This window comes from Suncus etruscus, chromosome X (assembly GCF_024139225.1).
Source record: "Suncus etruscus isolate mSunEtr1 chromosome X, mSunEtr1.pri.cur, whole genome shotgun sequence".
Taxonomy (NCBI): Eukaryota; Metazoa; Chordata; class Mammalia; order Eulipotyphla; family Soricidae; genus Suncus; species Suncus etruscus.
The window spans coordinates 7,447,459-7,469,782 of record NC_064868.1 but is presented as its reverse complement, the minus strand read 5'-3'; the positions used below and the strand labels follow the sequence as shown (position 1 = coordinate 7,469,782).

Genomic DNA, 22,324 nt, shown 5'->3' with positions numbered 1-22,324 from the left:
GGGACAAAAAAGAGCCTGTTTCATTTTAATTTTGTTCAAAAGTTATCATGATACCAGGAATGGAACTGTGGTAGAGTGTGTACCTCACATGTATGAGACTCTGGATTTGGTCTCCGGCAATATACAATAAAGAAAACAAACAAACAAACAAACAACCCAAAAGTGATCTTGGCTTCTCCTCCTCCTCTTCTTCTTGTTCTTCTTGTTCTTCTTGTTCTTCTTGTTCTTGTTCTTGTTCTTCTTGTTGTTCTTGTTCTTGTTCTTGTTCTTCTTCTTCTTCCTCCTCCTCCTCCTCCTCCTCCTTCTTCTGCTTCCTCCTCCTCCTCTTCCTCTTCCTCCTCTTTCTCCTCTGTTTTTGGCCCACTCTCAGTGGCGCTCAGGGGTTACTTCTGGCTCTGTGCTCAGAAATCGCTCCTGGCAGGCATGGGGGACCATATGGATGCTGGGAATTCAAACCAATGCCAGTCCTGGATCGGCTGCTTGCAAGGCAAATGCCCTACCGCTATGCTATTTCTCTGGTCCTACCACTATGCTATTTCTCTGGCCCTGATCTCTTGGCTTCTTTTGGCCTTTCTCCAACCTTGACTACCTCACACTATTCTCTCATTCTTAAGTAAACCAAGTTCTGCTACCAATATAGACTGGGTTATCTTTTGATTTAGTTTTGATCATTCATCAATGTTATATCTGTATATTGTTCATGCAGGTGCAATCATCCAAATTTGCCAGTGTCATCTTTTAAAATGTTCTGATAGGACATTCCTTTGTTGAATTGGAACTACATCTTGTTGATCCAGTCATCCACCTTTGAACACTTCCTCTGCTTCCATGCTGTAGCTTTTATAAATGATTTTGCAATAAACCCTGTGGTATATATGTACATACATACATACATATGTAACTTTATGTCTTACTATTTCCATTTTCTTTGGATTACTGCCCAAAAATGAAGTTGCTGGGTCATATGGTACCTTTCTCTTCAGCTTCTTGAGGGATCTCCATAATATTCCCCAATTTAAACATATGTATATATTATGTATGTATGTGTATCTATGTACATAAATATTATGGATACCTAGTGATTTATATTCCCTCCTCTGTCTCTCTTATATTGGAATAATTTCTCTTTTGAGTCAGTATTTGCGACATGAAAGTTTGTTTTTAGAAGACTATGTAGAAAACTGATTCTGAGGGACCCCAGCCTTCAAAGCAGTACCCTGTCTCCATTATTGGACAATTGTGCCATTTCCACCATCCCCACAATTAGCATGTTGAATTAAGCTCAGCACAAGCATTTCAGATGAGTGCTGAGAAAAATCAGTTCAGGTGATTTCAATGACCCATCATTTTTGTCCTTTGGTGATGGTGAGTCTGAGAAAGTCATAGAGTCTCATGATCTTAATTACAAAAAATAAATTTTCGCCACAATATTTTTGGGCTTCTAACTCATATCTGTGGATAAAATAACATCCCAAAGCAATTTTGGGGAGGGGGGTTGGGGCCACACCTGGCTCTATGTTCATTAGTGACCCCTGATGGTGTTCATAGGTCACTCCATTTGATCTATGTAATCACCCTAAGTGGCTTTGGGAATTGAAGTAGTGTCTCAGCCAGTGCAGCTGCAATCAAGGCAAGTGCCTTCCTTTCTGTACTATCTCCCTGACCCATCCAAAAGCATTTAAAAAATAACTTATCATCAGGTCTCAAGGTTTTCATTTCATTTATTCTGAATCAAAACTGGGAAGGGAACAGAGAAGACCAAAGCAAAAGTAGATGGCTGGATCAGGTACTTGCCGTTGAGATTGTAAAATTGAGATCATATGGGCCTTTATACCACAATCTGATAAGTAAGCCACAACCTGATAGAGTGGAGTGAGAAAAAAATAGAGCGCTGCCTAGGAGGCAGATATCAGCAAGTCCAGGCCAATGTTTGCTGGAAAGTAGCTGACAACGCTGGAGACCCATCACAGATTTGAGCTAGGCCGAAAGGCAGAAAAGCCAGGATGGGCTGAAATGGGAGAAATGGAAGGGCTGTCACTAAAGTATTGGCCTGTTCTCTGAGATCTGGGTGCAGGCCAATGAGGCTAGGGCTGCAGAAGCAAGGAATTGAAGAGGAAATAGTTCTGCAAGATGCTGTGCCCAAGTACAGGTCACACTACAATTTGCTGAGGTGTGAAAGAGATTGCTGAAAACTCAGGGTTCAAAGGATCAACCCCAGAACCAAGAACAGAGGGGCAGGGAAAGCAAGAAGTATAGTCATGGGTGGTAGAAGGAGCAGCTTCATCCTGTGACTGGCAGGTCAAAGGGCTCTACCTCAACCCACCCTGTCATGTCTGTCCTCTGGAGGACTGAGACCCTTCCATTCCACAGGGAGATTTTGAGAGGAAAGTCTTTTTGAATGGCAAAGGAAATTTTATTGGCAATAAAATGAGGGTTCAACTGGTCAAACTGTAAAGCTGTGGAGATGTGGAAGTATGGATTGGTAAGAAAGGGCCAAGAAGTGGCATAATTAAGGGGCTCAAGTGTGCTGCATGGTACAAAGCACCGTATGGAATTTCAGAAGTCAGTCAGCCTGCTGTTGTTGACAAGCACAGTCTGGTTATTTGCCTGGAGGTTTGGGAAAATATATGAAAGGTAAAGTAGGTAAGTGAAGGAAATGAGAAAAGTCACTTCTGAAGTAAAGAAATAAATTCCTTGAGAGACTTGAAGATATTGAGGAGTGGTTAGGGACAGAAGAGAAAAGAAAAATGCCAACATATTCTTTCACTCTGTCACCGAAACTATAAGGAACATATAAAACTGGAAAGTGCTAATGTAAAGATTGAACAGGAGGAGGTGGGTGGTAAGCAGCACTAGAAAAAGAACTAAAGGTGAATATATATTGCTCACATGAAAGCAAGAAACATTCTGGAAGCTAACCAATGACAGTGTTGAGGAAGTCAGCTTGAGTGTCCAGCAATGAAAGAACAGACATTGTCATTCAGGGTGTATTTGGGTAGAGGGAAGTGAGGTTGACATTATTCAGGGAGGGGGGTAGAATGACTCTGAAGGAACCCTGTAGTAGAATGTTAGCAGACTTGAAAGAGAAACAGGTTTTAAGAAGAAAAAGTGCATCTTGGAATGAAGCAGAGTCTTGACACTAACTGATTTAAAAGGGGAAATGGAAAAGATGGCATCTCTAATGGTATCTTGAGCAAGACCTGTGAGCTCCTGTGAACATTCAGGCAATGTCCTAAATTCAACACAGGAAGTGAAAGAGTAGACCACAGTGGTTGGCTCTCTCACAAAACCAGCATTTGCCCTTTGCCAGCTCATTTGTTATCCAATATTTAAAAGAGGCATGCTGATATTAGCGAGATAAAAAACCATGACTTGAAACAATTATGAGAATAGCATTCCTTAACAATGTGAATGAACAAGGGAAGTAGAAAGCCTGTCTCAAATACAGGGAGCGGGTAGGGAGGTGGGAGATTTGGTGCATTGATGATGGGAATGTCACATTGGTGAAGGGGGTATTCTTTTTTTTAAACTATTCTACTTTAATATCCATTAGTATTACTATTTTTTCTTTTTTCCATTTTTTTCTTTATTTAAACATCTTGATTACATATATGATTGTGATTAGGTTTCGGTCATGTAAAGAACACCCTCATCACCAGTGCAACATTCCCACCACCAATGTCCCAAATCTCCCTCCATCCCACCCCACCCCCACCTGTACTCCAGACAGGCTTTCCAGTTCCCTCATTCATTCACATGATTATGGTAGTTCTCTGTGTAGTTATTTCTATAACTGCACTCACCACTTTGTGGTGAGCTTCATGAAGGGAGCTGGAAGTTCCAGCCCTCCTTTCATTGTCTCTGAGGATTGTTGCAAAAATGACTTTTATTTTTCTTAAAACCCATAGATGAGTGAGACTATTCTGCATCTCTCTCTCCCTCTGACTTATTTCACTCAGCATGATAGATTCCATGTACATCCATGTATAGGAAAATTTCATAACTTCATCCCTCCTGATGGCTGCATAATATTCCATTGTGTATATGTACCACATTTTCTTTAGCCATTCGTCTGTTGAAGGGCATCTTGGTTGTTTCCAGAGCCTGGCTATTGTGAATAGTGCTGCAATAAATATAGGTGTGAGGAAGGGGTTTTTGTATTGTATTCTTGTGTTCCTAGGGTATATTCCTAGGAGTGGACTAGCTGGGTCGAATGGGAGCTCAATTTCCAGATTTTGGAGGAATCTCCATATCGCTTTCCATAGAGGTTGGACTAGATGGCATTCCCACCAGCAGCGGATAAGAGTTCCTTTCTCTCCACATCCCCACCAGAACTGATTGTTCTCATACTTTGTGATGTGCACCAATCTCTGTGGTGTGAGGTGATATCTCATCGTTGTTTTGATTTGCATCTCCCTGATGACTAGTGATGTGGAGCATTTTTTCATGTGCCTTTTGGCCATTTGTATTTCTTTTTTTATCAAAGTGTCTGTTCATTACTTCTCCCCATTTTTTAATGGGATTAGATGTTTTTTTCTTGTAAAGTTCTGTCAGTGCCCTGTATATTTTGGATATTAGCCCCTTATCTGATGGGTGTTGGGTGAATAGTTTCTCCCACTCGGTGGGTGACTCTTGTATCCTGGGCACTATTTCTTTTGAGATGCAAAAGCTTCTTAGTTTAATGTATTCCCATCTGTTGATCTCTGCTTTCACTTGTTTAGAAAGTGCAGTTTCCTCCTTGAAGATGCCTTTAGTTTCAATGTCATGGAGTGTTTTACCTACGTGTTGTTCTATATACTTTATGGTATCAGGTCTGATATCAAGGTCTTTAATCCATTTGGATTTTACCTTCGTACTTGATGTTAACTGGGGGTCTATGTTCGCTTTTTTGCAAGTGGTTAACCAGTTCTGCCAGCACCACCTGTTGAAGAGGCTTTCTTTGCTCCATTTAGGATTTCTTGCTCCTTTGTCAAAAAATAGGTAATTGTATGTCTGGGGGACAATGTCTGAGAACTCAAGCCTATTCCACAAATCTGAGGGTCTATCTTTATTCCAATACCATGCTGTTTTGATAACTATTGCTTTGCAGTACAGTTTAAAGTTGGGGAAAGTAATGCCTCCCGTTTTTCTTTTCCCTAGGAGTGCTTTAGCTATTCGAGGGTGTTTATTGTTCCAGATGAACTTCCTAAGTGTTTGATTTACTTCTTTGAAGAATGTCATGGGTATTTTTAAGGGGATCACATTAAATCCGTATAATGCTTTGGGAAGTATTGCCATTTTAATTATGTTAATCCTGCCAGTCCTTGAGCAGGGTATGTGTTTCCATTTTCGTGTGTACTCTCTTACTTCTTCGAGCAGGGCTTTATAGTTTTCTTTGTATAGGTTCTTCACGTCTTTGGTCAAGTTGACTCCAAGATATTTGAGTTTGTGTGGTACTATTGTGAATGGGGTTGTTTTCTTAATGTCCATTTCTTCCTTATTACTATTGGTGTATAGAAAGGCCATTGATTTTGTGTGTTAATTTTGTAGCCTGCCACCTTGCTATATGAGTCTATTGTTTCTAGAAGCTTTTTGGCAGAGTCTTTAGGATTTTCTAAGTAGAGTATCATGTCGTCTGCAAACAATGAGAGCTTGACTTCTTCCTTTCCTATCTGGATTCCCTTGATATCTTTTTCTTGCCTGATCACTATAGCAAGAACTTCCAGTACTATGTTGAAGAAGAGTGGTGAGAGTGGACAGCCTTGTCTTGTACCAGAATTTAGAGGAAAGGCTTTTAGTTTTTCTCCATTGAGGATAATATTTGCCATTGGCTTGTGGTAGATGGCTTCATCTAGATTGAGAAAGGTTCCTTCCATTCCCATCTTGCTGAGAGTTTTGATCAAGAATGGGTGTTGGACCTTATCAAATGTTTTCTCTGCGTCTATTTATATTATCATGTGATTTTTATTTTTCATCTTGTTGATGTTGTGTATGATGCTGATAGATTTATGGATGTTAAACCATTCTTGCATTCCTGGGATGAAGCCTACTTGGTCAAAATGTATGATATTCTTGATGATGCATTGGATCCTATTTGCCAAGATTTTGTTGAAGATCTTTGCATCAGCATTCATCAGGGATATTGGTTTGTAATTTTCTTTTTTGGCAGCATCTCTGTCTGATTTTGGTACCAAGGTGATGTTGGCTTCATAAAAGCTGTTTGGGAGTGCTCCTGTTTTTTCAATTTCATGGAAGAGCCTGGCTAGGATTGGTAGTAGCTCCTCTTGAAAGATTTGGAAAAATTCATTAGGAAATCCATCTGGGCCTGGGCTTTTCTTTTTGGGCAGATGTTTGATTACAGTTTCAATTTTCTCAGTACTGATGGGGGTGTTTAGATATGCTACATCCTCCTTACTTAAATGTGGAAGGTTATAAGTGTCCAAGAATTTTTCCATTTCTTCTAGGTTCTCATTTAGTAGCAGAAAGTTTCTCAAAGTAGTCTCTGATTACCCTTTGGATCTCTGCAATATCTGTCGTGATCTCCCCCTTTTCATTTCTAATACTATCAGATTTCTCTCTCTTTGTGAGTTTTGCCAATGGTCTATCGATCTTGTTTATTTTTTCAAAGAACCAACTTCTGCTTTCGTTGATCTTTCGGATTGATTTTTGGTTTTCCACTTCATTGAGTTCTGCTTTCAGCTTTGTTATTTCCTTCTGTCTCCCTATTTTTGGTTCCTTTTGCTGGTCATTTTCTAATTTTTTGAGCTGTGTCAATAAGTTATTCAGATATGCCCCTTCTTCCTTCCTGATGTGTGCTTGTAGAGCTATAAATTTTCCTCTCAGGACCACTTTTGCTGTGTCCCATAGATTCTGGCAGTTTGTGTCTTCATTATCATTTGTTTCCAGGAAAGTTTTGATTTCTTTTTTGATTTCATCTTGGACCCACTGGTTGTTCAGTAGCAGGGTGTCTAATTTCCAATTGTTAAAGTTTTTCTTCTGTGTGGCTTTGTAGTTCACATCTAATTTCAGAGCCTTTTGGTCAGCAAAGGTAGCCTGCAAGATTTCTATCCTCTTTATTTTATGGAGATATATTTTATGTGTCAGCATGTAGTCTATCCTGGAGAATGACCCATGTACATTGGAGAAGAATGTGTATCCAGGTTTTTTGGGATGGAGTATTCTATATATATCTACTAGTCCTCTTTCTTCCATTACTCTTTCTTTTCAGGGGAAGTATGTTTTTGTTGGGTTTCAGTCTGGTTGACCTATCAAGTGTTGTAGGGCCGTGTTGAGGTCTTCCACAATGATTGTATTATTATTGATTTCTTCTTTCAGATTTGTCAGTAATTGTATTAGATAATTTGCTGGTCTCTCATTGGGTGCATATATGTTTAATAGTCTGATTTCTTCCTGTTTCACATATCCCTTGATTAGTACATAGTGTCCATCTTTGTCCCTTACCACTTTTCTGAGTATAAAGTTGGTGTCATCAGATATTAATATGGCCAACCCAGCTTTGTTTGCTTGGATGATTTTCCTCCAGCCTTTGATTTTGAGTCTATGTTTGTTCTGACTATTCAGATGTGTTTCATGTAGGCAGCAGAAGGTTAGATGCATCTTTTTTTTACCCATTTTGCCACTCTGTGTGTTTTAATTGGTGAATTTAGTCCATTGACATTGAGGGAGATGATTGTCATCGGATTTAATGTCATCTTTGTAGATAAGTTTGCTGTGTTTATTGGTCTCTCTTGTCTTAGAGTAGACCTTTCAGTTTTTCCTTTAAGCCTGGTTTATTATCTGTGAAGTTTCTGAGCTGTTGTTTAGCCATGAAGCTATGTATTATTTCTTCAAACCTGAACGTGAGTCGGGCTGGGTGCAGTATTATTGGTGGGGCATTCATTTCATTCAGTCTTGTCACAATATCCCACCACTGTCTTCTGGCCTTGACATTTTCTTGTGACATATCTGCGGTAAGTCTTAGGGAAGCTCCTTTGAATGTAATTTCCCTTTTTGATCTTGCTGCTTTCAGTATTCTATCTCTATCTGTGGGATTTGTCATTGTACCAAGGATCTGTCTTGGGGTGTTTTCCTTTGGGTCTCTTTTAGTTGGTACTCTTCGGGCATGCAGGATTTGATTGCATGCAGTCTTTAACTCTGGGAGTATCTCTTTGATGATGTCTTTGACAGTTGATTCTTCCTGGAAATCTCCTACCTTGGTCTCTGGGACTCCAATAATTCTTATATTGTTTCTGTTGAGTTTATCAAAGACTTCTATTTTCATCTGTTCACATATCTTGAGTACTTTTTCCATTGCCTGTTCGTTTTTCTTAAGGTTCTTTTCCAATTTCTTCTGTTGTGTGAGTTTTTCTGCATCACATCTTCCAGTACTCCAGATTCTCTCCTCAGCTGATGATACCCTGCTGGCGAGGCCATTCATTGAGGTTTTCAGTTGAGCTACCATGTTTTTCAGATCTGTTATTTCAGTTTGGAGTTTTTTTTATTTCTGTCTTTGTGTTCTGTTCAGATCGATCTATGCTTTCTTTGAGTTCTTCAAACATCTTCCATATTTCTATTTTAAGTTCCTTATCTGGGAGGTTAATCAGGTGGTTGGACTTTATTAGGTCATCCTAGCTTTCGTCTTCATTTTCTGTGCATGGTGTTTGCCTGCGAGGTTTCCCCATTGTCACGCTTGTAGTGTGGTTTTTCCTGCATTTTGTGGTGGGGTTCATTGGTTAGAAAGAGTGTGCAGCCGTGAACGCTCTTCTGTTGCCTCTAGTTGACAGTTTTTTGGGGGTGCGCTCCCTAGGGCTCTGAGGAGACCTTCAGGGATTCAGAAACACAGGCAGACAGGCACAGGCAGGAGAGGTTTCCTTGAAGTCCTCTGAGTGAACAAAAGCACAGCAGGGCGGAGCCTCAGCAGGCCAGAGAGTTCAGCTTATTGGACGGCGACCCCTACAGCCAGAATGTACTCACTAGGCAGCTTCAAAATGCAGGGTTTTTTTGGGGGGGGGTGCGCTCCCTAGGTCTCTGAGGTGACCTTCAGGGATTCAGAAACACAGGCAGACAGGCACAGGCAGGAGAAGTTTCCCTTGAAGTCCTCAGGGTGAACAAAGGCACAGCAGGGCAGAGCCTCTGCAGGCCAGAGAGTTCAGCTTATTGGACGGCAACCCCCAGCCAGAATGTACTCACTGGGCAGCTTCAAAATGCAGTTTTTTGGGGGTGCGCTCCCTAGGCCTCTGAGGAGACCTTCAGGGATTCAGAAACACAGAGGGTGTTTTCTTTATATGACTGAAACCCAGCCACAATCATGTTTGTAATCAAATTGTATAAAGACATTAATAAAGAAAAATATTTTAAAAAGAGGGGCCAGAGAGATAGCACGGAAGTAGAGCATTTGCCTTGTATGCAGAAGGACGACGATTTGAATCCTGGCATCCCATATGGTCCCCTGAGCCTGTCAGGAGCAATTTCTGAGTGTATAGCCAGGAGTAACCCCTGTGTGCTGCTGGGCATGACCTAAAAACAAACAAACAACAAAAAGAAAATAGCATTTCTACATGAATTCAAATGACAGTGTTACCCCATCCAACCTGTAGATCATTTCTCTTCACTTATCATTCCTGTTACTCTTAAGCCAGAATTAAAGGAAAGGGGTCTCTGAACTCTTGAAATCACTGCCACACGTCCAGTGAACTTTACTCACTTGTTAGGCCTTAGGTTCTTAGTAAGACAGTGAACAGGTTATTGATACATCTATCTTACACATAGCTTCTGTCGGTTTTTATCCCTGGTTATCTAAGCTATGACAACAGGGAGTGGGATTGTCAGAGTGGTGAGTACTAAAACTCAAGTTCTTCCTCAGAAAAAGAGAGATTTACAAGTATTACAACAAGGTAGACAGTAAAGCCATATATTCCGTAATTTGGCCTGTGTAGTATCAGAAAAAGCATTATAGAGTTCTCAGAAGGGCCACAGAGGATGCTTGGGTTGACAAAAGCCAAAAGTCAAGAAGATTTCAAGTTCTGTGGCCAGGTAGCACTCTGTTAAGAAGCCAAGAGCACCACTGGCTCATTTTCCAGGCTTCCAGCCCAAACGGTTCAAGTCATGTTCATAGTAGTTTAGCTTTTAAGTAGCAAGCATCAGTGACCTAGAAAATTCAGTTCAGCCATGCTTGCAGTTCAAGTAGCAACACTAAGTTTTAGGAATTGGAGGGTGAAAGAACATGTGAGAACAAAAGAAAGAACCATTGAGAAGGGAGTAATGGTTTCACAGGGCCTTCAGGAGAGCATTTTGAACACAGGATTAGAGCCAAGATTAAATCTTGAGCACAGCTGGGTGTGACCTAAAACCAAACCCAAACAAAAAGAAAGTTTCTGATATGGTATGATATAATTGGAGTAAGCTTGAGCCTACAAAGGAGCATATTGGACAGGCACTGGACTAATCAAGAAGTCTTCCTGGAAGGTACTGCTTTAAAAAAAAAAACCCTTGAATAATTTAAGTCCTTTAGTAAATGTCTAAATCATTTTGGGGGAGATAAGAAAAAAATGTATTCTCACACATTTGGTATAATTTGGTATAATGGAATTCATACCAATGAATATTTTTGCTAATTTACTTGGAAATCTTTGTGGGTTTTTTTTTTTTTTTGCTATTCAGTTATCCTTGAAAAAAATAAATCAAAGACAAAAATCTCTCATTTAGCACCTTAATACTTAGCTAGACATTTTCACCTCTGCGTTTAAAAAGAATATTTCTTGCGAGGGCCACATTGTTAACCATGACATGCCTTTGCTAAAAGGGCACCCAAACTTCTTATGCCTTTAAATGTCATTTAGTGAAGCAATTTCCTAGCTTGAGTTAGGTCAAATTTTTGTACTCTACTTTCTGAAAAAAATTCATTTTACGCAGTCACCTTTGCTTAATTAGAGTCACCAACTTGAATTGCTTGATTCAGCTCCTTCACCTTATTCAAATTATAAGATATTTTGTCTTGCAGAATAGAAAGCTTGAAATGAAAGATCATGTACTGGGTAATCAGTTGGTTAAATTGATACTGCGAGTGGAGGTCCCCTGAAGCTGAAACCAAGATGCACAAGGGGAGAGAAATGAATAAACTTGGATTGAACTGCTCTTGAAGCCACTTCACCTTTTTTTCTTCTCTCTTCCTCACTTTTCCAGAGCACCATACAATCCCAGTTAGAAGGTCTTGCAATATGTTCTTTGTTCCCTATACTGATATTCCTATCACATTGCTACAATAGTCAACTCTTCTTCTCAGATAAAGACATTCTATAGCCATTAGAAAAACAGACCTCTAAAACAGGATTTGTCGAAGAAATAAAAATTAAATTAATATAGAGTTGAGGTGTTTGGAGATTATTGTTGCACATCCCTTTAGAAAACATGCTCCCCCAAATTGGGATCACTTTCAGATGCCTATTTACAAATGCTTAAAAGCTTCAGTCGGAACTAGGTGAAGAGACAGGGAAACATTTTTTTTTCTATTCAAGGTAATTAAGTGTATTTTTCCCCCTACATGTGAATGCAGTTTAGAGCCATATTTCCCTTGGGATTTCTATAGTTGTCACCTTCATTTTTCTAGCATAGATGTTTGTTGTGTGGAATAGACTGGCAAGTCGGATTCAGTGAAACTGGGTAAGAAATGAATGATAGCAAGTTTATTTTTTTTTCTTTGAAGGAAACCCAGAGAAATCTCTCTAGCCATAAACTAAATAAATATCCACGAAATACATTCCCAGGAGACAGCTCCTTGTCTTATTATCTATTCAATGTCTCAAATATGGATTATAAGGTTATACTGGTTTCATGAAATTAATTTGGGAAAATTTATATCTCTTCCTATAGTCCGGAATCATTAAAGTACTTCTATACATTGAATCACCCAAGGAATTAAAAAATAATGCAGATAGACCTGAGTCCCACTCACACTGATTTTGATGGATACCTAGGGACTTTTCACAGCTCTCCAAGTGACAATAATGTGCAGTCAAGGATAGAAGCCATTGGTTTAAATAACATTAAAACTACCTGCTCTTGAAAATTGAGATAGAACTCTTCTGCAAAGTATCTTGGAATCAATGCCCTGTTTGGGTTCTCTAACTTCTCTTAAATCCACTTGGTCATTTCTAATTTTCAAGGAAATCATCTACTTTTCTAGATTGTAAAAGCACTTTGCTATAGACCTCAATAGTTCATTTTTTTATATGTAATCTTTTTATTTTTTATTTCTGTGTATCTTGATCTTCTCCCTAATCTTCAATCTTATGTACTTTCACTCTTTTTTTTAAATTTATCCTCAATCAAAATCATGAGCTTATCCGTTTACTTGGTTCTTTTATTTATTGCCTGTGGGGTTTTTGTTGTTGTTGTTGTCATCATTATTTTGGCAGGGGAGGACTGGGACCACACTCAGTGGTGCTCAGGGCTGGCTTCCTCCTGGCTCTGTGTTCAGGGATCACTCCTGTCTGGAATTCGGGGACTAGATTTGGTGCTGAGGATCAAGCTGGGCCAGCTGTGTGCTAGGCCAGCTCCTGACTTAATGTACTATTTCTCCAGCTCAGGTTCCTTTCTTTTTATTTTGTTTTTGTTTTTGAGTCACACCCGGCCGCGCTCGGGAGTTACAGAAGTAGCTCCTGGCAGGCTCAGGAGACCATATGGGTTGCTGGGATTTGAACCACCGACCTTCCGCATGCAAGGCAAACGCTTTACCTCCATGCTATCTCTCCGGCCCCCAGCTCAGGTTCTTTAAAGAAGTATTTTCTATGTCATTAATTTCAGTTTCTGTTTTATCTGGTGATTTTTATTGTTCTTTTCCTAACTATTTAAAGTGCTCTGGGCCACACCTAGAGGGCTCAGGAGCCCTGGGGCCACTAGTCTACCGCTTGGCAGTGTTGAGGATTAGGGCATTGGGTGCCTAGGCAGAACTTGGTACATTCCTGGCACTCGGCCAAGTCAATGTACACATTCATGTCCTTGGCCCCTTTTATCTAATTTCTTTAGTTTTATTTGTTTCTGGGTTACACTCTGCAGTGCTCAGGGCTTATTCCTGACTCTGAGCTCAAGGATCTCTCCTGATGGGCTCTGGGGGCCATATGGGGGTACTGAAGATTGAACCCCAATCAGCTATGTTTAAGGCAAGTGCCCTACTCACTGTTCTGGCCCCTATTGAACAACTTTGAGGACTGCATTGTGAGTGACATAGCAGCCTTCTGCTGTGCTATCTTGACTAGGGAAGCCCAGGGAAGCCAAAAGAACACTCAGATGCCCTGAGGACAAGGAGCTGAAATGCTGCTTCTGCCAACTCTAGGAGGCAGCAGTCCAAGAAACAGTGCCTTTAGCTCCAGCCAAACCTTCAGATAACTGCAGTTCTGGCCAAGGCTTTGCCACTCCTGGCCTTTAGGCCAGAATAATCCAGTTCAACTGCACTCAAATTGCTGAACCAGGTAAATGGTAAGATATCAAACACTTACAGGTTTAAGTCACTGAATATGGCGTCATTCATTACATAGCAACAGGCAACACGTATATTTAGACAGATATTGAAAACATATGGCAAATCTTAATCTATACCCAATGAATTAAATTTGCAAGCTATATACTGAACTTTGAATTCTGGGAAAGAGATGTAATTTTACCACATAAATAAGCATTTATAAAAAATCAACCAGATACTTGATTGCAAAGAACTCCTTAACAAATTCAGAATAAGAAACATTTCAGATCTGGGAGATGGCTCCAAGAGCTGAAGTATATGCTCTGCATATGGGAGGCCTAAGATCCATCCCTGGTCATAGCCTGGTCCCATGAACACTTGGGGAACAGTGAACCCACAGCCCCACACACCGGGAGTACCCTCTGAGTACTGCAGGGATGACCCCCAAACCAAACAAAAGAAACACTTCCTAGAACTCATTCTCAAATCAGAAATCAATAAATAATAAGCACATGATTAATATAACTTGAGATCCTTGGAAATTAAATATCATGCTTTTAATAAGCATTGGATCAAAGGGGAAATTCCAAGTCAAAGGACAAGTTCAGTGGAAAGCTCCAGAAAACTAAAATGTGAAAAAGTGAAAAGTTCAAAATGCCTTGAGTATTAAAGAAGATATGCTTGAAAGGCTATATTTATCTTAAGAGTTAGATTTAAAAAAAAAAGTGGCCCCTAAATGAAAACACAGAGTTGCTCAATGTCTCTTATATTTTTTTGTTCTGTTCATTAAAAACAAATGACTAAGCCAACCTTAAGTAGCAAATGAGGCTTTTAGAGGACATTAATAGCAAAGAATGTGTGGACATTATTATTTTTTATTTTTTTATTTTTGGTTTTTGGGCCACACCCGGCAGTGCTCAGGGGTTACTCCTGGCTGTCTGCTCAGAAATAGCTCCTGACAGGCACGGGGGACCATATGGGACACCAGGATTTGAACCAACGACCTTTGGTCCTGGATCAGCTGCTTGCAAGGCAAATGCTGCTGTGCTATCTCTCTGGGCCTGTGTGGACATTATTTTAAACCAATAATCAGTCTGAATATTTCACAGCTATGCTGTTAAGCAAATCTGTGAAGCTAAAACTTTGTATATTGAATATAAGTTCTATAATGGTGTCTTGGGGACCTGGAGATAATACTGCAGCTAGGGTGCATTCCCACTGGGTTTGATTCCCACTGAGTTTGAATAATTCCAATTCTATGGGCTCATAAGCACTTCCAGGTTTGGCCCTGGAGACCCTCCCCTGCTGAGGGGATCCTCAGGCCCTGATAGGAATCCCACAAACAATAGATGCCCGAGTTGTGTGCTTTTATGTATGTAATTTTGGGGTTTGGGTATTTAGTGGAAGAACTTTGATCTTTCCCATTTCATATTCACATTTAGAACCAGAACAGATATTTTTGAAAATGTTTCTTCTCTTCAATTTTATTATTTATTTCACTTTGTTTCATCCTTTTTTGCTGCTTTGGTATAGTGATCATTTTTATGATTTTTCTCTGGCACATTTCACTGTTCTTGCCCAGTTATTAGTGGTTATTTTCCCATTCCTGACATTTATAATATATAATGTGCATTTGTATATTTCTCAACCATCTATAACTTTGTTGTTCTGCTACTATTTTCTTTCTTTTATAGTACAGTATGTGGATTTATTTTCACACTTTTCATGTATGTTCCCTATTCAGGGGAGATTTGTAAAGAATTCTGTTTTTCCCCCTCAACTCCCCTGCAAATCGGCTATTGCTCATGCATATGTTTAGTTCTTAAGCATTACTAGTTTTTCCTCCATTGTATGTCTCTTTTATTTCTAGCATTTTTGCTAGGTACTTCAGTATAAGCAAGGTTCATGGTTCCCAGCTGTATTGATTTCTATTGGACTTTCCTTAACTTCAGATATTTTTCTTGTTACTGCTCTTTGTTGGTAAGACATTTCCTTAAGTATTTTCCCTATGAGTAATGTATATATTATATTATTTGAATGCAAGATACTTGAATATAAGACATTGGCATTGTTTATTTCTGTAGAGGGGATTGTTTTTTGGCACTTGTAGGAGTAATACACAGCAGTGTTCAGGGCTTGCTCCTCGCTCTACATTCAGGGATCATTTCTAGTGGGGCTCAGAGGAATATATTGGATGCTGGAGATTGAAAACAGTTTGACCACATGCAATGCAAATGTTCTACCCACCATACTATTGCTTTGGTCTCTACTTCTGTGTTTTTTTTACTCCTAAAACTATTTCTAGCCCAACATAACCAATATATACTTATTGTTTGTGTGGCATTGCATATAATCTTTCTTTCAATCTGTAAAATATTTATGGCAATGGTCATATTTGATCTCTTACACATTTGCCAATCTTTTCTATCACCATATAGACTGCTGGGTCCTTAGTCTTTTGTGTTTTGGATCTTTCACTATGGCACATGAGGTCTGGTGCCAGACTGATTATATAATCTTTGTTAACTTGTTATTTCTTTGATGTTTTGTTTCATTTGTTTGTGGGTCATACCTGGTAGCACTCGTGGTTCTGTGCTTAGGACTTGCTCCTAGTAGGACTCAAGAGATCATATGGGATGCCAGGTTGGCCATGTTCAAGGCAAATACTGTATTACCTCCCTGACCTGGTAACTTGTGCCTTCTATCTGGCCATTTATAAGACTTTCACTAGTGGGAAAGATAAATTCCTGCTTCTCCAGTCATACAAAGAAGGCCTGAACTCTTCAAACTGCAGGCTGGTCTTTTTTTAACCACAGAAAATTCCCGAGTCTCTTATTTCTGTAATAATTGCCTTTTCTCCATCTGTTCCTTTTTCCTGATTCTGGAATGCTTATTGTTGGCACATAGTTTTCTTGGCTCGCCACTCTCATTTTTTTACTCATTCTTTCTTGATTGGCATCATATTCGCTTGCTGCCAGTGATTTTTCATCCCCTTGCCCTTTTTGGTAAGTTGAAAAAAGAAAGCATGAGAAATTATTTCATATATTTTAACATCAAGTTTTTTGTTCTTTTTATTCTCATTGATTACTTTTATATTAAATATGACCATTTAAAATAATTTTATTTTTATTTATTTAATATGTTTGGGTTTTGGGCCACACCCAATGGCGCTCAGGGGCTACTCCTGGCTGTTTGCTCAGAAATCGCTCCAGGCAGGCTCAAGGAACCATATGGGATGCCAGGAATAGAACCTAGGTCTGTACCACTGTGCTATCACTCCGGTCCCCCTAAAAATCATTTTTAAAAAAGTTCTCCCCAATCTCCTCAAGTCAGCAGCCTGTCTCATCCAGGGACAGGACCTAAGAAAATTTGACTGGTCTGTCTCTCTCTCTCTCTCCCTGGAAACTTGGTCTCGAGTTCTAGGGTCATTTCTATTTTCTGTTTTCTGCTGAATCCTCTGCATATTTGGAGACGCCATAGTTTCTCCTGCATCAAGTGTGTGAGAGATGAAATCTTTATGTGCCTACATGCCCCTAAGTGCCCCCTAAGTGCCAGTGTTCATGCTCTCTAGAAATTATTTCTGCCCCCCCCCCCCATTTTATCTAGGAAGATTCAGTTCTGGCTCTCACAGTCAGACCACACACGAGCTTTCAAGCAAGGTTTCTCAACCTTTTTCTGGCTCTGGCTCCCTTGCAAACTTGTTTTCATCCTGCAACTTCCTGTTCTACCAATTGCTTCCCTGGTCTCATTGACTCCATTTTCCCCTGTAACTCACTAGACTATTCCCCAGAGCCCACATGGAATCATAGAGCAGAGCTTCCCTTTCATGGAGGGGTCCACTCTCAAAAGTGCTTCCCCCCAAAGTGCCCTACACTTGCTTCTTTAGCCCTTTGAAACCTACACAAACTGAACTTCATTTTTTAAAATTTTTAACTGAAACCCAACTACAAACATGTTTCTAATCATGGTGCTTAAATACAGACACTTTATAAGAAAATAAATTAAAAATAAATCTTCAGTCCATTTTAATTTTTTCTTCTCCCTCTTCCTCTTCTTTTTCTTTTTCTTCCTCCCCCTATTCTACTTCTTCCTCTTCTTCCTCCTCCTTTTCCTTTCCTTCTTCCTCTTCTTCCTTTTTTCTTTTCATTCTTTCCCTTCTTCCTCTTCTTCCTCCTCTTCCTCTTCTCACACTTTCTCCAACTCATTATTATTATTATTATTATTATTATTATTTTCTTTCTAAGCCTCTGGGACTCCAGTGATTCCTATGTGTTCCTGTTGAGTTTATCAAAGACTTCTATTTTCATCTGTTCACATTTTAAGTAGTTTATTCATTGATCATTTTCTTTAAAGTTCTTTTCCAATCTCTTCTGCTGTATGGAGTTGCTCTGCATCTCGTTCTCCAGCTCACTGATTCCATTCTCAACTGTTGTTACTGTGTTGGAGAGGCTTTTCATTGAGGTTTTCATTTCATCTACTGAGTTTTTCAGACCTGTTATTTCAGTTTTGAGTTTTCTGGGTTCTATCATTGTGGTCTGTTCAGCTCAATTCTATGCTTGCTATGAGTTCTTCGAGCATCCCCCATATTTTTATTCTAACCTCCTTTTCTGAGAGGCTAACGAGGTGGTTGATACTTTTCAGGTCATCATTCTCTATGCATGGTATTGTACTGCATTGTTTCCCCATTGCCATGCCTGTATAGTGGTTTTTACTATGTGCTGTGGTGGGGTTCGCAGGTTAGAAAATGCGTGCAGCTGCAGAGTGAAGCAGAATGGCCAAACTCGTCTGGCTCCACTTTATTGGGTGGGGCCAGCTTACCGGGTTTGGGCCCTGGAGATGATGTTCAATGGCTTCTTCTTAGCTGTCTTGTGCAGAAAAGCAGACAGGGAGCAAGGCAGCAGTCCTAGTCCTTTATAATGGTTCTCTTGTGCCCAAACACACAGCAGCCATCAGCATCCACCTTATTGGGTGGGGCCAGTTTACTGGGTTTGGGCCCTGGAGATTGTGTTCAATGGCGTCTTCTTGGAGGTCTTGTGCAGAAAAGCCATAGACTGAACTTCTCTTTTTTTGTTTGTTTGTTTTTGTTTTTTAATTTTCTTTCTTTCTTTGGTGTGGTGTGGTTTGGTGGTGGTGGTGGTGGTGGTGACAGACTGAACTTCTAAGCTTGCTCTTCTCATTCTGTCAGCTGCACAGTGCCAGAGAGCGAGATTGCCATTCCTCTTGGCTTGACCCTGTATTTACACAACTGGCTTTCTCTACCCAAGTGCAATGTGAATAAGCTTATATGAATAAATCTATAAGAAAATGGAAAAGTATAGAATCTTAAAATTAGACCTAGCGTGGACATTATAATAAAATAAATCTCTCTTGGTGGAGTCATGCCTGGCAGCCCTCAAGGGTCATTTCTGGTTCTGCACTCAGAAATTACTCCTGGCAGACTCAGTTTGTATGGGATGCTGGGAATTGAACCTGGGTCAGCCATGTGAAAGGCAAATGCCTTATCTGCTGTGCTATCCTTCTGGCTCCTAAAATAATTCTCTTAAAGTTTGTGTTTCATTAAGTTGTCCCATAATTTCATGCAGCATGGTCCTCCTTGAATTCTAAAGTAACCCTGGTTGTGAATATTGGAGTTATCATCTCCACTTTATGAATGGCCAAACTACAGTTTATGAGGGCTCACTAACTTGTACAAGAACATTTGATTAATAGTGTAGCTGGACTAAGAGTTCTAGGTTCTGCTTGCTTATTAGTTTCCAGTTGTTTTCAGAGCACATTGCACTGGTAAGAATTTTTGGATTCCCTTAATTATGTATTGCAAGCGATATTTTAAACTGTTTCTATTGTTTTAATAGGAATATTTTAAAGTCTATATAAATACTTGGACAGTGAGTATAAATAAGATTTTCTTGTGTAATTTCAAATCTCGTAAAAGAGGAGTTTTAAAATCGTTTAAAAAGACGACTCTAGCTAGAATATGTATATTATTCCCTGAAGGTAACTTTTTGGAATGATAGCATTCCTTTGGATCAATAAGTACTTAAATGTTTCTCTTTCTAATGTCTTTTTCCAAAAAAAATAATTGCACTGATCTTTTATTGCAAAAGAAATATCCTGGTTCATTTCCCTACCAAGCACAACACTGAAAAACGTTTTCTTTGTTCAGCTATAAAGGTCATATCTTACTCCTGGCTCTTTGCTTGGGAATCACTCCTGGCGGGCCCAAGTTAATAGTTAATAGGGGATGCTGAGGATCAAACCTGAATCAGCTGCATGCAAGGCAAATCCTTACCTGAAGTGCCCTCCACTGTTACTGCATTTAAAAAATGTTATTTCAGGTTCACAGAGATAGTACAGGATGTAAGTCACTTTACTTATATTGACTGATCACAGATCCACAGATCTGTGGTATTGCATATGCCCCCTAAATATTTCCAGGGGTTACTCCTGAGCACAGAGCCAGGACTAGCCTGAGTACTAGCAAATGTGGACCCAACTGTCACTCCCCAAAAGGGAATTTGTAAAAAGTATCATCTCAGACTCAGTAGTGTAATAGGATATGAAATAACTCATATGGCCTGGCCAGTGAACAGCTGGAGTAGCTCAGCACCTGGAGTGGTTATTTTTGGTGGTCTGGCAGCCTCACTCTGGCATCTTTCACTCTTGTGCTCCTGCCATGTCCATTCTCTCTCACTCTACCTGGGGAGAGTAGAGAGACAGATCCTCCTTGTAAAGTGTTGGAATAGGCCCAAAGAAGTTCAATGCTGAGCCCCATCCCTGGACCTACTTTCTAACGACTTTCACTCTTGTAAAAAGAAAAATCAGGGGCAAGAGAGATCATATAGTGGGTAAGCACTTTCCTTGCTAACCCATTCAGATGACCTGGGTTTGATCCCTAGCACCCCATATGACACCTGACCACTGCCAGGAGTGATTCCTGAGCACAGAGCAGGATTAAGATATGACCTTTATAGCTAAACAAAGTAAACGTTTTTTTCAGTGTTGTTCTTAGTAGGGAAATGAACCAGTATATAAACCAGACCACTGTTTGTGACCCAGCCCCCCATTTTATTCTGATACCACAAGTTACAATAGTTAATGCTTTAGAACACAGTGTCATAGCACTGCCACCATTGCCATCATCCCTCTATTACTCTAGGTCCCTTCTCATCTGCCTCCCACCTGAGACATCTTGATTTGCTAAGGACAAACTCCTTTGCCCTCTTTTCAAGGGAGAAGTCACTTTTATTGTTTGTTGTTTTGAGATCACACCCGGAAGTACTCAAGGATCACTCCTGGCAGGAATTAGGGGACCATATAGGGTTCTGGGGATTAAACCCGAGCTGCCTAAAAGGCAGATGCTCTATTCATTGTACTATTGCTCAGCTCCTGAGAGTCATTTTGGGTAAGACATCATCAACTTCTTTCAGAGAAAACTTTCAATTTTCTGCCCCAAACAAAGGGATCTGCCTAAAGCCCCAAAGCAGGGGATAACTCCACTGTGAGAATCTGCAAGCGATTCCCCCCACCCCCAGTGGAAGGACTGACTCCAACTGTTGGTTCATTTTCTCAGAAATAGTAAGTAAAGTCTTAATTTAAATGTATCTTTTTAGGAGGTGAGGAAGCCAACAACCAGCAGTACTCAAAGCTTACTCTTGGTTTTGTGCCCAAAAATCACTCCTGGGGGGCCCGGAGAGATAGCATAGCGGCGTTTGCCTTGCAAGCAGCCGATCCAGGACCAAAGATGGTTGGTTCGAATCCCTGTGTCCCATATGGTCCCCCGTGCCTACCAGGAGCTATTTCTGAGCAGACAGCCAGGAGTCACCCCTGTGCACCGCCGGGTGTGGCCCAAAAACCAAAAAAAAAAAAATCACTCCTGGGAGTCTTGGGGACCATATGGGATGCCAGTGATCAAACCCTGGTCAGCTGCATACCAGGCAAACTTCCTACTTGTTACGATATTACTCTATTTGGTGGTGAGAATGTTGCCCTGGTGTTGTGTGTTCTTTTTGTGACTGAAACCTAACTACAAACATGTTTGTAATCCTGGTGCTTAAATAAAGATATTATTTAAAGAATAAAAAATAAAGGGATTACTCCTGGTTCTGTGCTCAGGAATCAGCCACGTACAAGACAAATGTCCTACCCACTTTGCTAGTACTCTGCTCTCTAAATGTACTTTTTTTGTTTCAAAAACTCTCATCCATCCTTTCTTTTTCCACAGAATGGTCTCCCTTCTGGAAACAACCAGTATGTTTTTAATGGTGACTTTGTAGATCGAGGAAGGAATTCCATGGAGGTCCTTATGATCCTGTTTGTGAGTTTTCTTGTATACCCCAATGCCGTGCACCTGAACAGAGGGAACCATGAAGATTTTATGATGAATATGAGGTAAGCTAAGCCTTTACTTGTTCTCTCCTGTTTCTCAATTCTGGAAAATGTCATTGTGGTTCATTCCTAGCAGAGGGTTAGGGATGAATGCAGAGAACACAAGGGAAATCTCAAGGAAGAATTTATATATTTTTATTTTAATTGCTTTATTTAAATACTATGATTGCAAATTTGTTTATTGCTGGATTTACATCCAATTTACACCATCCTTCACCAGTGCATCCTTCCCATCAGCATCACTGATGTCTCCCTTTTACTTCCCATCCCACAACTCTCCACCCCTGCCTTGTTCTAGGACAGGCAAATCTCTCTCTCACTCACTCTAACTCTACTTTCCATCCCCTAGTCTATGAGTGAGTATAAAACTCTCTGACTTGCACTTCCTCTCTTTTTTCCAGACAATTACTTCCTTCTTCCTGCTAGAATTTTCTTTTATTTCTTTCTATACCTCTATCTCTCAGTGCATACTGGGTATGTCTACCCAGTAGGTAGACCTGGTAG

At 40.1% G+C, this 22,324-nt stretch overlaps 1 protein-coding gene across 1 annotated transcript in view; it reads left to right on the top strand.

Annotated features, from left to right (window-relative positions):
- PPEF1 (protein phosphatase with EF-hand domain 1) overlaps positions 1-22,324 on the top strand; it is a 90,639-nt gene that overhangs the window by 26,599 nt on the left and 41,716 nt on the right. Inside the window, exon 8 of the mRNA XM_049767451.1 lies at positions 21,657-21,823. Coding sequence (XP_049623408.1) covers positions 21,657-21,823 — 167 coding nt within the window. The remainder of the gene's footprint in view (positions 1-21,656; positions 21,824-22,324) is intronic.